The sequence below is a fragment of the Terrapene carolina genome, unplaced genomic scaffold, assembly GCF_002925995.2.
Source record: "Terrapene carolina triunguis isolate 2854851 unplaced genomic scaffold, T_m_triunguis-2.0 Scaffold58, whole genome shotgun sequence".
Classification (NCBI taxonomy): Eukaryota; Metazoa; Chordata; order Testudines; family Emydidae; genus Terrapene; species Terrapene triunguis.
The window spans coordinates 75,569,769-75,585,287 of record NW_020664409.1 but is presented as its reverse complement, the minus strand read 5'-3'; the positions used below and the strand labels follow the sequence as shown (position 1 = coordinate 75,585,287).

The 15,519-nt window shown below is 42.3% G+C and overlaps 1 protein-coding gene across 1 annotated transcript in view; it reads right to left on the bottom strand.

Annotated features, from left to right (window-relative positions):
* Positions 1-15,519, bottom strand: part of LAPTM4B (lysosomal protein transmembrane 4 beta) — a 92,306-nt gene that overhangs the window by 11,051 nt on the left and 65,736 nt on the right. Inside the window, exon 6 of the mRNA XM_026659136.1 lies at positions 12,198-12,293. Coding sequence (XP_026514921.1) covers positions 12,198-12,293 — 96 coding nt within the window. The remainder of the gene's footprint in view (positions 1-12,197; positions 12,294-15,519) is intronic.

Genomic DNA, 15,519 nt, shown 5'->3' with positions numbered 1-15,519 from the left:
TTTTTTTGAAATTCAATTAAAAAAATTTGCAGCTGTTGCCTTAGGCACTATGTGTAACACTGATACATAAATAAATCTTACATGAAATGAAATAAGTATACTAGTGTATCATAAACTTAGTTTCCTCTACAAAATTAACAGAACTTGGCTATTTAATTACCATAGTGGTATTATGTAGGTCTAAACGTTCAAAAAAAGTGTAATTTTAAACCCAGTCCTTTAAAGGTCTTTCAAGAGAGTAGGGCCCTCCAACATGATTCAAGTTAGGCAGCCAAAACCGGAGACACCCAAAATCATTAGTCACTTTTGAAAATTTAAGCTATAAATTGTAAGAGTCTTGAGAGAGGGCTGTGTTTTTAGCACTGAACACCCTCATCTTTTAATAAATAACTCTGAAAGACTTGATAACATCTATGATACAGACTGGAGTTACTGAGAAATAGGAACCGACTGGAAAATGTAGGAACTTTTAAGGCTCTATCTATTGCTTGATACTTCAGGAAACAACTGCAAACTTCAGGACACTCGTCCTTCTGTGGAGCGACCCAAACATGCAAACAAACTTTATACTATATACAAAGAAGGGATGTGAATGTTACCAGCTTTTTGGGAAAAGGGAGCTTTTCACTTATAGAGAACGAATGGGGAAAATAAGGATATTTTGGAGAGGAGAGCATCCATTAAAATGTGCTGTATGAGGTAAAATTGGGAAAAGTGATGGAGAATATTTCTCTTCTCACTATATTGGACCTAAACCAGCATGTGACGATTACAAATGTGTGCATAGAACTCCATGGCTAATTTGGCAATACAGACTCACTCCTTGACTTCCAAGTATAAACCAGGAGTGACTGAACAGAAAAGGGAGTAGCTGGACAGGGTGGTGAGCATGCTACACCAGAGAGGCTGAAATGTTAATGACACAGAAACGAGCACAGTAACAAGTCTAAAGGACCTGATACAAGTCAGGACATCTAAAGAGGGGACCACTTTTTAGTTTATTTAAAAGGCTGTAGGGCCCACCTAAGTGAGGTCGCATGCAGGCATGTTTTGTGCCATTTATTGTTGGCTTAATTTGACTTCCTTGCAGTTTCCTAAATATACTTTCATTATTTAACACCCTTTTGGTCTTGAATTTTTTGGGGATTAATTCACTGGGGCTCATTTCAAGGAGAGGTAAACTATCTTCTGGCCTCTTAGGAGAAGTCACACCCAGTCAGGTTCTAGGCCTAAGACCCTGACTGGGAGGAGGGTCTACCCCCATCTGGTGCGGGTGGACGAGGTCAGTCCAAAGCCTGGGAAAGGCCTGAAAGTTGGACAAGAGAGGAATTGGAGGGGGCCAAGATAACAATCATAAGAATAATGACTTAAGCAGTTTGACTGATTGTGCGAAGTTGCTAATGTACTGCTGCTCTAGGTATAACAGATCTTTGTGTTGTTCTACATAAGTGTTTCCTGGACATAAACCAGATGTTGCGCAACATATTGCACACTTTGCACCCCCCCTCCCCCCCAAAAAAATTGGAATCACTTTATCTGAGAGTGCCTTGGGCCTATAGCAAGGGGAGGGCTCCAAGAGCAGGCATGTTAAAAACACATTACAGACAGAGAAAGTCTCCTTCTAAGGAGCTTAAGAGAAATCTTTAATCTTTATTCAAAACAGAGGAACCTCATCTTCTAGTAAACTCACTATGGGCCTGAGGCTTCACTTCAGAGCTACGTTACATTTGTTAAAGTGAAATGTTCCTCGGTGCTCTGTTCAGAGAGGAGTTTGTTTGAACAGGCTGGCTGAACCTCATTGTTTAAGTACCATTTGGTTAAGCGTTTCACGATATGGTATCTGTCAAACAAATTCCAGGAAGCCTCCCAATGTTTATATGCACACACTTCCATTAGAAACCACATGGGAATGATTGCAGATGGAATAACTGGAAGCAGCATGGCTCAGAAATAATTTATAACGAAAGGGAATGAAAAATTAGGCCTCCCTGATGCAAAATACTCCGTGCCAAGGCACATGTTGGTGCATATTTATTTTTGACAAAGATCACCATTTATTCATGCTACAAGAGATTTGTTTTAAGAAAATAGCATAAGATTTATGAATTTCTGTCACAACAGCCATGAAGTTCCATGCCGTAAACACAATTCATTCAGCGTTCCAGGCCCATGCATAAGCATACATATTACAAGGACACTGCCCTATTTAGGGTCAGATTATGGCTGCTTGAATAGAAGAAAGTTTCTTGCACTAATTTTATTTCTCCATTCCCCCTCCCCCCGCCCATGTGTAGCTGGACAGAAGTCAGCCACAATAATGGAGCAATGACACTCTGCATGCAAAGGAGTGGAGCAACAGAGAGTGCTAGTGCAACCCGAGGTGAATCACACCTTGGCCAGGGTCCCACTCCATTTCTTTGCTCTCAGTGCTGAATGACCACCTGGTACTGAGGGAGTGCACGCTTTAAAAAGGAGCGTTCTGTCAGGGGTCACAGTATTCATCAAACACGTTTATCAGCTGGTCCAGTGTTCATGGCATTATTCCTGGCAACAGTGTCACTTCTTGTCCTTTTTTCCCCAGTGAGATAGTAAAAAAAGCTTTACCTTCATTTTCTCACATTTATCCCCGTAGTCAGTTCTGTACACAATCTCAGTTGTTCTTGCCACTGCTTCCAAGCTTCTGCAAGGTTTTTTTTCCCTCTCAAAACCCAGCATTCCCAGTAATCTAAGTCCCTCCATGATCACTGTTTGTTTTGTTTCTAGATGCTGCTTTGTTTGCCTGTTAATCACACTCTTCCTTGTTGTAGATCTCACCAGACTGACCGCTGCTGGAACCCAGTTGTACAGTTTTGGATAGAGACCTAAGTTCCCTCTAAGCTGCACAGCAGCCTATTAAGCACCGTACAGGCCCTCAGGGCGACAGTGGGGAGAGATGCCTCTCCCCCAGCCCCAAACCTGCCACGTCTGGGGGAGAGGCACCCCTCACCTGGCCCCAACCCAACCCCAGACCTGCCGCCTATCCCACAACCTCAGACTCAGAGCTGCTGCGGCGGGGAGAGGCGCCTCTCCCCTCCAGCCCAGGAGCTGCTGCGGGAGTCCTCTCTCCCTGTCATAGCCCCAGGGCAGCCTGCACCCAAAACTCCTCATCCCCAGCTCCAACTTAGAGCCCGCACCCCCAGCCAGAGCCCGCACCCCCCACCACCTCAACCCTCTGCCCCAGCCCTGAGCCCCTCATCCCCAGCTCCATCCCAGAGCCCTCACCCGCCGGCACCTCAACCCTCTGCCCCAGCCCTAAGCCCCTCTGCCCCAGCTCCACCCCAGAGCCCTCACACCCCCCAGACCTCAATCCTCTGCCTCAGCCCTGAGCCCCCTCCCACACTCCGAACCCTTCAGCCCCACCCACTCCACATGAATTTTGTTGGGTGTCACACATCACCTCCATATTGGTGCACATAACAAAATTCATTCAGCACATGCATGGGAAAAATTAGAGGGAACACTGGTAGAGATTGCCAATTATGTCAATTCTGGGCAAATACCCAGTAAGGCCTAGGAATGAGACTTTTAGGGTCATTTTCATTTGTAACTGGAGTCATCCTATTTACATTTTACCATAAAGTCAAATTTGGATCAAAAGATAGAAACTATTCATGGGAAATCTACAATAGAAATGTTTTTTTAAAAAACAGACAGACAATCTCCTGCACTTTTTGGAACCCAAAGATTGTCAAATTATCCCAGTACATGAAAACCTGAAAGTGATTCTATCTGTTCCCATTAAACAAGAATGTAAGAGTGTATTCTGCATTTTATCTACTTTCGTTTCACTTTATGCTACTCTCAGGGACACCACGAGAAGGCAGTAGACATGGTGGAGGAGTGCACAATCAGAAGACTAGAGGGTGGACTGCAATACTACCCTTGATGATGCAGCAATAAGATGACTGAACAATCTAAATATTGACTTGTGATGCATATGAAAGGAATAAATGAGATAAATACAAAAAGTAGACGATTGTCATACAGTAGTGACAAGTAAATTACATCTTTCAAATCCTTTGATTTCAGTAATCTAAAGTGTCACAACATAGGAAAAGAAAAATATAATATTTGTAAAGTGGCAGCGATCCTTTAAATCATTTTTTCCTGACAGGGCTTGTTTGTTACCCAATGATAGCAGCAGTTCTATGGTCTTAGAAAAATGAGTGAAAATTTCAGTTTGACTCCTAGTGTGCCAGTGTCCGTACAACAAAACCACTGACAATGTGCATCCTGGTTGGTAGGCTCAGCAGAGTTGCCACGGCTAAAATGGGCATAAAGACTAAACTGCCTTCCCCCACATGCTCTATCCAGGTCAGGTTTAAGTCCTTTTGGCTTTACAGTGTAGGGAAAAAAACTTGGGACATGGTGCACCTGAAATCCTATAACCCCATACCTAGGTCTCTGACCACACTTGATATCATAAAGTAAGCAAGGGTAGGAACGACATTAGTCTCCCATCAAAATTATGACCAAAGGAAAATGTTGCTGTTGATGATTCAATACTGGACACCGTCTTCTCTGAGTCTGTTCTAAACTAATGCTCCTTAATGATGTTAAGGAGAAGTGTGCAACTGGAGGCCTTCTGTAGGGTATAACAAAGCCAAAACCTTGAATGCTGTACTGGTCATTAAAGATCTCATAAGGCCTGATCCAAAGCTCAGTGAAGTCAATAGGACTTTCTATTGAATTCAGTGGTCTTTGGATCAGACCCATAGTGCTTTCTATGTTAGTTCTGGTGTGGTGAACAAATTCTAAATGAGCAACTGCAGTCTTCAAATGGAAATACAGAAGGTAGCCAGAGTGAGTGTTAAGAAGGCATTCTCCACTTTCTGTCCTAAACTATGTAGAGTTTAAGGTTTGGATCTTCCATCCCCAGGAATGGCTGCATTTCAGTGACAAGTAAAGTAAGATCTGCTCCAACTGAATTTAATGACAAAACTACCACAGACTGCAGTAGAAGCAGGACTGGGTCATTCCCTTTGTAATGAGTTTGTAAAATCTGCAGAATATTTGGGATTTTCTGGATGGCAGGTGCTTTCTAAATGCTCTAACATTAACAGATTTTTGTATAAACATATGACTACTTTCCAAAACTGTCAATCCAGCTCCTTTCGTGACACATAATTGCTATTTTAAAAAATTAAGAAACTTAAATTGCTATATACCTCAAACAAACCTGGATCACACCAAAAGAAACGGCAACTTACTGTAACTGTGGTTCTTTGAGACATGATGCAGCCGTGTATCCCGCTTAGGTGTGTGCGCTCCCAGTGTGCTGGAGCTGGAGACTTTTACCTAGCAGTACCTGTAGAGGGGTGGTGCTCACACCTCATGGCTGTGGCCCCTCCCCAGGCTATGAGACGGTGGCACCCTGACCCCCCTCAGTTCCTTTGCACCAAAAGCCCATGAGAGGAGACTCTGATACAGAGGAGACCGAGGGCAGATCGTGGAATACATGTCTGCATTACATCTTGAATCAGTGTTACTGATTGTAACTGTTTGTTCTTCTTTGAGGAGATGCAGATGTGTATTCCACTTATGTGACTCATGAGCAATACCCCAATCTGGAGGCGGCGCTCTAAGTCCCCTGGAATAGGGATCGCAGGACTGCCCTTCTGAGGTCTGCGTCTGCTCTGGAAGATGCAGTAACAACATAATGGTCCATAAACATACGTATAGACAACCATGTGGCTGCCCTGCAAAAAGACTGTTACTTAACTTTCTGTAACGGTTGTTCTTCGAGATGTGTTGCACATGTCCATTCCAATGTAGGTGTGTCCATGCTCTGTGCACATTGTCGGAAATTTTCCCCCAGTGGTATCAGTCAGCTCGGCCCTGGCGCCCCCTGGTGCCATGCACTCATAGGAGGGCATCATTGATCAGGAGGGCCACTCTCCCAGGGATGGCAGGATGTAAAATGTCCATCAGTTTGTGTGTTCTCTCTTGGAGAAACTCTGCCTGGACACCCAGGGATGCAGCTACGAGGTGTAAAAGGTAATGTTTCGCCTTAAAGTCCTCCAGAGTAGAAGGGGAGGATGAACCCAGCCGCACAGCATCGTCTGGCACTGAGGATGAAGGCCTCGGCTGAGCCACATCTGGCCCTCATTCCTGGGAAGTCCTACCCTGGAAGGAGTAAAGTATCAGAGGGGTAGCCATGTTAGTCTGGATCTGTAAAAAGTGACAGAGTCCCGTGGCACCTTATAGACTAACCGAAGTATTGGAGCATAATACTCTGTTCCAATACTTCTGTTAGTCTATAAGGTGCCACAGGACTCTTTGTTCCCTGGAAGGAGGGCTCCGCAGGGAGAAAGACTGCCGATGACTGGTCCTGCATCTGATCTGCAGTCAATACCGTCGAGCTGGCAGGTGACTTTGGCTTTCAGTGAGATGAGAAGTGGGATCTCTGAGTGAGGAGTTTCCCACTGAGTTCAAGGAGGCCACTGATATGGGTAGAGCATTGGTGGCCAGTAGGGGCCAGGCCAGGGACTTCCATCCCAGCCATGGGTCACACGCCAACCCTGGGAATCATATTGATCCATTGGCGGCCCTTGGAGCTTGTCAGGATGCAGAGCAAGAAGATGAGGACTTTAACTCGGACTCAGAACCACCCTGGGGTCCTAAGAATATGGGCGGAGCAACACCTCACCCAGAACGAGGCAGGAATCAGAGCCCCTGATGAAGGTGGTTCTGTCAGTACCAAGCATGCCAGTGGCATAGGCAGTGTCAGTCCCAGCACAAACAGCGGTCCTGGAGCACCCGAGTGTGTCAACATTGAGAGTGGCAAAAGCTGCCATAGGAGCATCTGTGGCATTGAATGCAGCAGGGCTGAAGAGGGTCTCGGAGCTGGGGTCCATACCGATTCCAGTACTGGCTCCATCCGCACCACGGGAAGGGGAGTGGCTGTATGTGGTGCCAACAGAAATGAGGGTTCAGTGGCTCACTCCATTTGAGGGGCTAGAAGAGACATAGGCCTGGGAAAGTCCTGGCCCAACGGTGAGGTGGAGTTTGAAAGGTAGGTAGGAGGCCTGCAGCTGCCTGATACGCTGACAACATGGACAGAGTCTGTACTGGCATCTCCCTTGTTGGTACTGGACTCAACCGACGCCTGGAGGCTGGAACCAGAGACAACACTACAGGGGTTCTGCCCGTCACACTTGGTACAGGGGAGGGAATCAGAGGTATCCATGCCAGCCCGTGCACTGGAACTGGTGCCGGTCTGCACTTTTCCTGGGGGAAGCATAACACTGTCTACACCAGCTCTTTTGTCGGTGACATTTATGTTGGTCAAGGGTGTGTTTTTTCACACCCCTGACTGACAAAATTGCTAGTGTAGACATAGCCTAGATCCAAATTTCACAAATGGTCTGCATTTCTATAAAAGGACAAAGCAAAGTCCCAGATGAAATCACCCCTGAACCCTTGAGTGTTTAAAATCCAGACTCAAATTTTGTGGTTTAGTCCCCTCTTTGCAGGTGATGATGTTGAAAATGTGGCGATACTTTTGATACTGAGATGAGCCTCTTGAGTGAATAAATGATATTACGAATACTGAATAAAAATCCCTTTGGAATACCGAATTTCATAGGATTTTTCAGAGGTAAAGAAATGTACAGAGACAGAAAATAGTCCTGGGTCTTGCAATATTGTGGATTTTTTTTTTAAGTCCTACCTCTTGAAGGCAATGAATTACGTGAGAATCTCAGCTTACATTTAAGATAAATAGTAACGTTCAAGTCCTCATGGCTGCACAGGAAAGCTTGAAAAATGTAACTCAAGTTCATCCTAAAGGTTCTGAAACCAAAGGGCAACCTCTCAACCCCAACTTTTATTCTATTGAGGTGGATAGGGCAAAAAATCTGCCAGTTCTCTTCTGTGGTTTCATCAGTCTTTCTATTGTCTAAATCCCTGTGGGACTTTGGTTCCAATATGAAGGGGGGAAATGGGGCACTGCTGCAGAGGGCTGAGAAGCAGCAGAGACACAGGGGACCTCTCCACAGGTGGCCCTGGCTTTGGGGGGAGGGGCCAGGGAAGGGGACAAACAGAATTTGTGGTTTCCAGGGACCAAACCCCAGTCCAGTTCACAGGACAAATTCCAATTCTTGTGGAATGATGTAGGGGACAATATGGCCCATAAAAGAGTAATTGTCTGATTAACAAACAACATTGTATGCATGTGATATAGTATCTATAAATTCATGCACCAGTTCTTCTAAAAATAACTTACTCTTTTCGAAACCCCATTGTACTTATATAAAAGTCATGGTTAGCTATGGCCCCACTGGAGTTTCTCGATAAAATGTGTAAGGATCTAAATCCCATTTAGAAGGGAGATTCACTACTTCACAGTTTATTCTCAATGACAGCAGGACTGTGGATGAAGCTTCCATCTCATTAGCTACAGTGAGATTTAAGAGTTAACAAACAAAATGAGATGCTCTAAGTGTTCAAGACCATAATTGGGACCTTAGTGTTGTTCAGAGCACAATGTCTAACTTGAGACATTGTCCAGGTTGGCAGAGGAGATGGATTAATCCAGCCTGCAAAATTTGTTTCCATTACACTGCCTTGAATTTCCTACCTGATGTAGAATACTGCTCTTTTGTCTACAATGTGCTCAAAGGAGCTAGAAGGGGAAAAGAAGCCCAAGACTGAAGATATGGAAACACAATATGGCCTAATGTGTGCATCTGGCACATCCCATTCATTGTGCATGATGAAAAGGAAGTTCATTTGTACCAGCTGGCAAAGCTTGTAAAGGTATGGATTTAAAACATTTTTTATTAAGTGAGGAAAATTAGACAAATGTAACTGTACTGAAAACAGAGCTTGAGGAATTGTCACTTTGCTAATCTGCTTTGTATATGATATTTAACTGTGCATATGCACCTTGCCAGTGCTAAGCCAATGTATGCCAAAAATCAATGAATAATTTGCTTTGTACATTTGGGGGTCATATTCAGGTTTTGGTGACCCCACATCCAATCATTGCCTTTCTTCTGAATTCAAGCCCAGTCAGAATGTATTTTAAAAGGGACTTATGACCAGAGTTGGTCTGAACAGGGTTTATAGGCACTTCAGCCAGTGAGTGTCTGTGGATCCCTATTGTCTCCCACATCTTGGCATCTCACCTGGATATGGATGGAATAACTGTCTTCCCCAGGAAGTACTCAAGAACATTGTCATTAAATGGAAATATATGCCATTAATCTGCAAGTCTCAGATAGATTTTCCAGAATTCAGAGAAGGCACAATGTTTTCTGGAATCTTTGGTCCAAGTTTTAGAGGGCAGATAATGATCAGGATAAATATATGGGTAATTTACCCATTTCTATCAATGAGACATCTAAGAACCCAGTTTTGCCAATATTTGAACTTGTCAGAACTATACTCCTTTGTCAATCTTTCTTACTCTCTATAAAATATAAACCTCTTTTTTAAAATGGTAAGCATAATAATAAGCAATCATGACAACTGTAGTTCAAGCACAATGTTTTCTCTCCTTTTTGATTATTTATTCTTCTACACTAAGGGATATTTTAACACTGGGGACGTTCCAGAAGCCTGGAAGAAAGCTAATGTTGTGCCAGTATTTAAATAAGGTTAAATGGGATGAGGCAGGTAATTATAGGTCTGTCAGTCTGACATTGATCCTGGGCAAGCTAATGGCACTGCTGATACAGGACTCGATTAATAAAGAATTAAAATAGGGTAATATAATTAATGCCAATCAACCTGGGTTCATGGAAAATAGGTTCTGTCAAACTAACCGGATATCTTTTTTTGATGAGATTACAAGTTTGAGACAAGTAGCAGTGTTGATGTAATACACTTAGACTTCTGTAAGGCTTTTCACATGATACCACAAGACATTTTGATTAAAAAACTAGGAAGATATAAAATTAACATTGTTGTTTGCAGTATTGTTGTAGCCATATTGGTCCCAGGATACAAGAGACAATGTAGGTGACTTAATATGTAGTTCGAAAACTGGATACCAGGAGTAGGGGACGCTGCAGCCCTGGCCTGGCAAACCAGAGACTCCCACAGGGCTGCAAGGACGAGAACAAGCCCTGCACTAGAGGGGAGGTTACCCTGCTTCTGAATGTTTGGTCCTCAAGTAGGAGCCATTCAGCAGCAGGGTGCCTCCCCCCGGGGCCAGGGCTCTATCTCTTCCTCATAGCCCTGGCCAGGAGTCTCTACCCTGCCCTGCCAGGGCCACAGCCTTCCCCACACCTTGCACCTGCAGGGATCCAGTGTCCCTGGCCCTGCAGCTGTGCAGGAAGCTGTGACACAGAGGCCCATTGGTGGTTTACAACCCTGTGTCAGCAAGCCTGACAAACTCACTACACCTAACACATTGCTGTCATAGTGTTTATCCAAAAGTGTCTTGTAAGGTATCAAATGAAAGCCGGTGACACACTTGTCACTAATACCACAGTGATATGTATATATTAACACTACATGAAGAATTATGGACACTTACATTCTTAAAAGCATAATATCAGTAACCAAACACAGGAAGAAACAGGTTTTCTTCCAGACAGGAGGGAAGGTAGTTCTTTCCCTGCCTCTAATCAACCCCATTACTGAAGTACCTAAGATTTTAACCCTACTGATGTACTGTATGAAATGTACATTAAATTACAACTTCATTTGCTGACACGATTTACATTTTTATCCTGCTTTCACGGCAGATTCAGAACATGCTGTTTTCTTGTCCTTTTCCCTTGAGAAGTTATCGATAAATCATTTCAATAGAAAAAGGTAGCACTCGAAACTGAAATTCTCTGCTTCCCAGGGGCCATTGATGAAGCAGATGGTTTCAATGTAAGGTATATAAAGCCTGTGTGACTAGAGTTTCAATGTTAATTCAGTTTGCAGAATCTTGCAACCAAGCCTTTCAATGTTGTGAATTATATATTTTGCAGCATTTTAAGTCCTTACAACTACCTAAGGACTTCACAACAGCTATCAATTTTTTTCCCATGCAGAACTTCTGGTTTTACTCAATGTAGGTTCCAAATGCATTCCTCCCTCTTTCATTTAGCTTTCAATAAACCCATAACTCTATGTTCAAAATTCAGTGTTGTCAACTCATTATTTTATCTGGGTCTTGCAATATTGTGGATTTTTTTTTTTTTTAAGTCCTACCTCTTGAAGGCAATGAATTACGTGAGAATCTCAGCTTACATTTAAGATAAATAGTAACGTTCAAGTCCTCATGGCTGCACAGGAAAGCTTGAAAAATGTAACTCAAGTTCATCCTAAAGGTTCTGAAACCAAAGGGCAACCTCTCAACCCCAACTTTTATTTTTTATTTTTAAGTCTCGTGATATTTAAACCACTTAATTTTGGAAGCCTGTATCATGATCTTTGAATATCTGAGGTTGGCAATACTGAAATTTCATTAGCTGGATCTGCCCTCCCTTCTACTCATGCAAGCCCAACAGGCCAAATTCATCCTGGTGTAATTTAAAGCATTAAATTGCAATTCCACTTCACTTAAAAGTCCGTGGAGTTACATCAGAGATGAATTTGACCTATTGACCTCAGTGGGATAGCTTGGATGTAACAAAGCAGAATTTGGTTCCATGTGTGCAGTATCTCCACAAAAATGTCATACTATGCGGAATCAGCAGTGTCAAGTTACCCATTTTTTTGATTCATTCAGTTGTGTTTACAATGAGCCAACAGCACACAGATTCTTCATATCTTATAACAGCAACACTAAATTATTGCAGAAAGAACTGACAACTTCCTGTCCTTTATGATCAAGACTTGTCTACTAATTTATTTCAATATAGTCTTCATTTTACTCAGTGTTCTTATAATACAAAAACAACAGCCAAGTCATACAAATATCATACCTAATTCTCAGTTGCTGAGCACCAAATCACAACTGTAGCATTTTGCAGTGGTGCAGATACTACACACACACACACACACACACACACACACACACACACCACTAGGAGCTATGTAACAAACATTCTCCTCAACAGACTGATCTGCTTCACCATGAGTTGGAACTTGGATACAAGGATGTCGATAGTAAGTGTTTAGTGCACAAAGAGAATTTTGGGTTAAAGGTTAAGAAGCTGTCAATAACACTGAGGAATGGTAAAATAAAACACAATGTTAAGAGACATGCTTACCGCAGTGTCATTGGTAGCAATGTACACCAGCACATCAGAGTTGTTTCTGCCATTAATGTACCGGTAACAGTTCCATACGCAGCTAATCAGATAACCCTGCAAAGAGAATGTGCTTGTTATTACATAAAGAAAATAGGAAATATATATTTTTTTTACCACAGTTTTGTGAAAATCCCTGAACTCTGATTGGCTAAAGATGGTCCTCAGCCAATCAGAACACACGATATACATAATTGCTAAACTTTACATGAGAAAAGGAAAGAAAAGACCACAAAAAAGTTAAAATCATATGTAAACACCAATAAAATGTCACTTTTTCTTAAAAAAATATTTTAACTACTTCGGTCTTAATATTCTGTCCCTCTGCCACACACTTTACATCTCTTGTGGGGTTGGAAGTGGTCATTTCACAAAAACTCTAAATAATTTTTTTTCATTATACATTTAAAATTATATTGGGAGAGTTCTTATTCAGAATCTGGCCCAAATTAGTTAACCTTTATTACTGCAAATATTAAGTTGTTATAATATTACAGATTAACCAATATACTTCATTTAACAGATTAACAGTTTCTATGCTGTTTCAAATTATTATTCTTACAGATATTTATATAATTTTAATATAATAAAAGCCTAATATTAACTCACTAATAATTGTATCCTGATCTAATAAGCTTCCTGCTTTTGCCCTTGGAGTTTATGAAGACCAGAATATGATCACTGCCTTGTGAAGAAGCACAGCCTCACGTTATTTGAATAAAGCAAAATAAAAGATGCTCTAGAGATATCAAAGTATATACTGAGGAATTTGATCTTTCCGATGATTAAATACTAAGTACTTCAGTAGCTCTGCATGGTTTCACTGTAGGTTTTATGGTTTCAGAATTCAGATACTATGGTGATGACTGCAGTATAAGAGTCTATACAGAACACAGAAAAGGAAGCATAAAAAGCATAATGAATAGCAATTGGTTACTGAAACATTAACCCACACTCATTTGAGAATATAAGCAGCTGGTGTCGTTTTACTGGCCAAGAGATTTGGACACACACATTCTTGGCCAGCTCAACATTAGTAATGGAAATTCATTTTGCCCACGGTACACTGCAACTCCAGCAACTTTCCTTTAGATTTGTTCTTAAGAACTCAATTGATATTTATGCTGAAGCATCATTAGACTGAGTCACTGACCTATTTACTAATCCCCCCCTCCCCCCGCCAAAAAAACCCAACCTTGGACTGAGCTTTCAATTAGAGCTTTAAGAAATGTCATTGGACAGCATAGTGAATTAATACATTAGTCTCATCTCTGGAGACCCATGTGAAAGGAATTCAATGATCTCAGCCTAGCCCATCCTTAATGGTATTTATGCACATCACATACCAAGCTGCACACATGCATGCACACCCATTCAGTAGGAATGGTAACCTTTGCTCAGAAGAGGCGCAAGATCAAGTCACAAAGGTATGGCAAGATAGGATAAAGGTGCCTGGGACGAACTGAGTGGGGAAACTTGCACATTGCCTGATGATCTCCATTTCAAGAACACTAACTTCATTACATTCCATCCTGACAAAAATTTAATAAACCCCCAAATTAATTTCTAATTGTTAAGCAACACAGATCACAGTAATACCATAGAACTGAGCAGCATAAAAGATTAGCAATTCCTATTTCTTAGCTGTTTCAGTGCCATAGGAAGAAATACAACAGACTCAATGGGTACCTATACACAGCCCAGGACAGCAAGTCTCAGAGCCTGGGTTGACTGACCTGGGCTTGAGCTATGGTGCTAGAGACAGCTGTGTGGTAATTGGGGTGCAGGCTGGAGTTCGGGCTCTGAAGCCCACCCTGTTCCCTAGGCTTCAGAGCCCGAGCCCAAATGTCTACACAGCTATTTTCAGTGGTGTCCCGCAAACCTGAGTCTGTCAACCCAGGCTCTGAGATTCGCTGCAATGGGCTGCCAGTCACTGTGAAGATGTACCTTGAAAGGGCCATTTCACAGGGGCCTATGCAAATACAATCTGCACTTACATCTATCTTGTGAGCACAATACAAATACACATTTTCAGACAGTAAGGGTGGCCAAACACTCCATATCCAGAAAACCACAAAGCAAAGCTGTACTGACTGCCAAGGATTAATAAGATCCAGTGGTTTGGTTTTACAAGGTTTCAGTTGTATTTGACATGGAAAAGGGCTTGATCTGCTGGCCCAAAAATGTCTACATAATTAAAATTTGAATTTATCTTTAATTAAAGTAACTTCCCATGCTTTAGAGAGGCTCTGCGCTCCTCACCTTCCCACTGCAGTACACCCAGAAATGTCTGTGGGCTAGCAAACTTAGCTATTAGAAATCTTATTAAATCTCTTCCTGCAAGCCCTGTCCCCCCCTAGAGTACGAAGATATAGAGAACAGTTTCATATCAGGGCACAGGGATGTATACATGTAACTTACAGGAATACTCCCTAGTGCTGAGATCAGCTTATTCTGCAAAATGTGCAAAAATTGGAATATCTTTTCTGCTGCCCCATTTGCAAAAAAAACAAAAACAAAAGAAATCTAGGGCCCAGGCAGCTGAAGAGCACCCAGTGCATTGTCGGAGGAGGGGTTGCAAAGGTGGTTTTCTGCTACCTTTGTGCTCACTTGGTCACCTGGGTCAGTAGTACACCAAGCCTGTTCCCCCAGTGGAAGTTAAAGCAGTCTGAATGGTTTTCCCCTATGTTCATCATGGCAGCTGGAGACTGCCAGGAAGCGGTGGCCACGCTCCCTAAGCCAGCTGAAGGGAAGAGGGTGTTTTAGGAGCCATGATTCTATGCCATGAGAGATTCCCTCCATACTCAGAGAGAGTGCCAGCTTTAAATAATAGTAATGTGCAGAGCAACCCAAACACAGGCGAGAATCTGGGCTTGGGTCTTCATGCAGGAGACAGTGGTATTCTGTTGTAGTACACTCAAATGTCAAAACTAATGTTTAATCATTAATGTATAAATACTAGAACCAGGTGAAACTTTTGGCTGTAACTTTCTTCAGCGAATTGTTTCAATTAAACTGCTCCCACCCTCCACCCCCCTCCCCGACCCTAAAAAAAAAATCAAAAGTTTCATTGTGGCATTTTTGAAATGTCAACTTTAGATGTGAAACTTTTGTTTCCAAATTTCTTTCAACTTCATTTAGAAAGTTTTTAAAAAGCTCAGAATCAAAACAAAATGTTTCCTTTCATGTTGAATGGTGTTTCATTTGACTCTAAATCTTTTTTTTTTTTTTTTTTTTCCCCCCCTATTTTTCAGAACTGCCAGCAAACAGGGGGGAAAAAAAA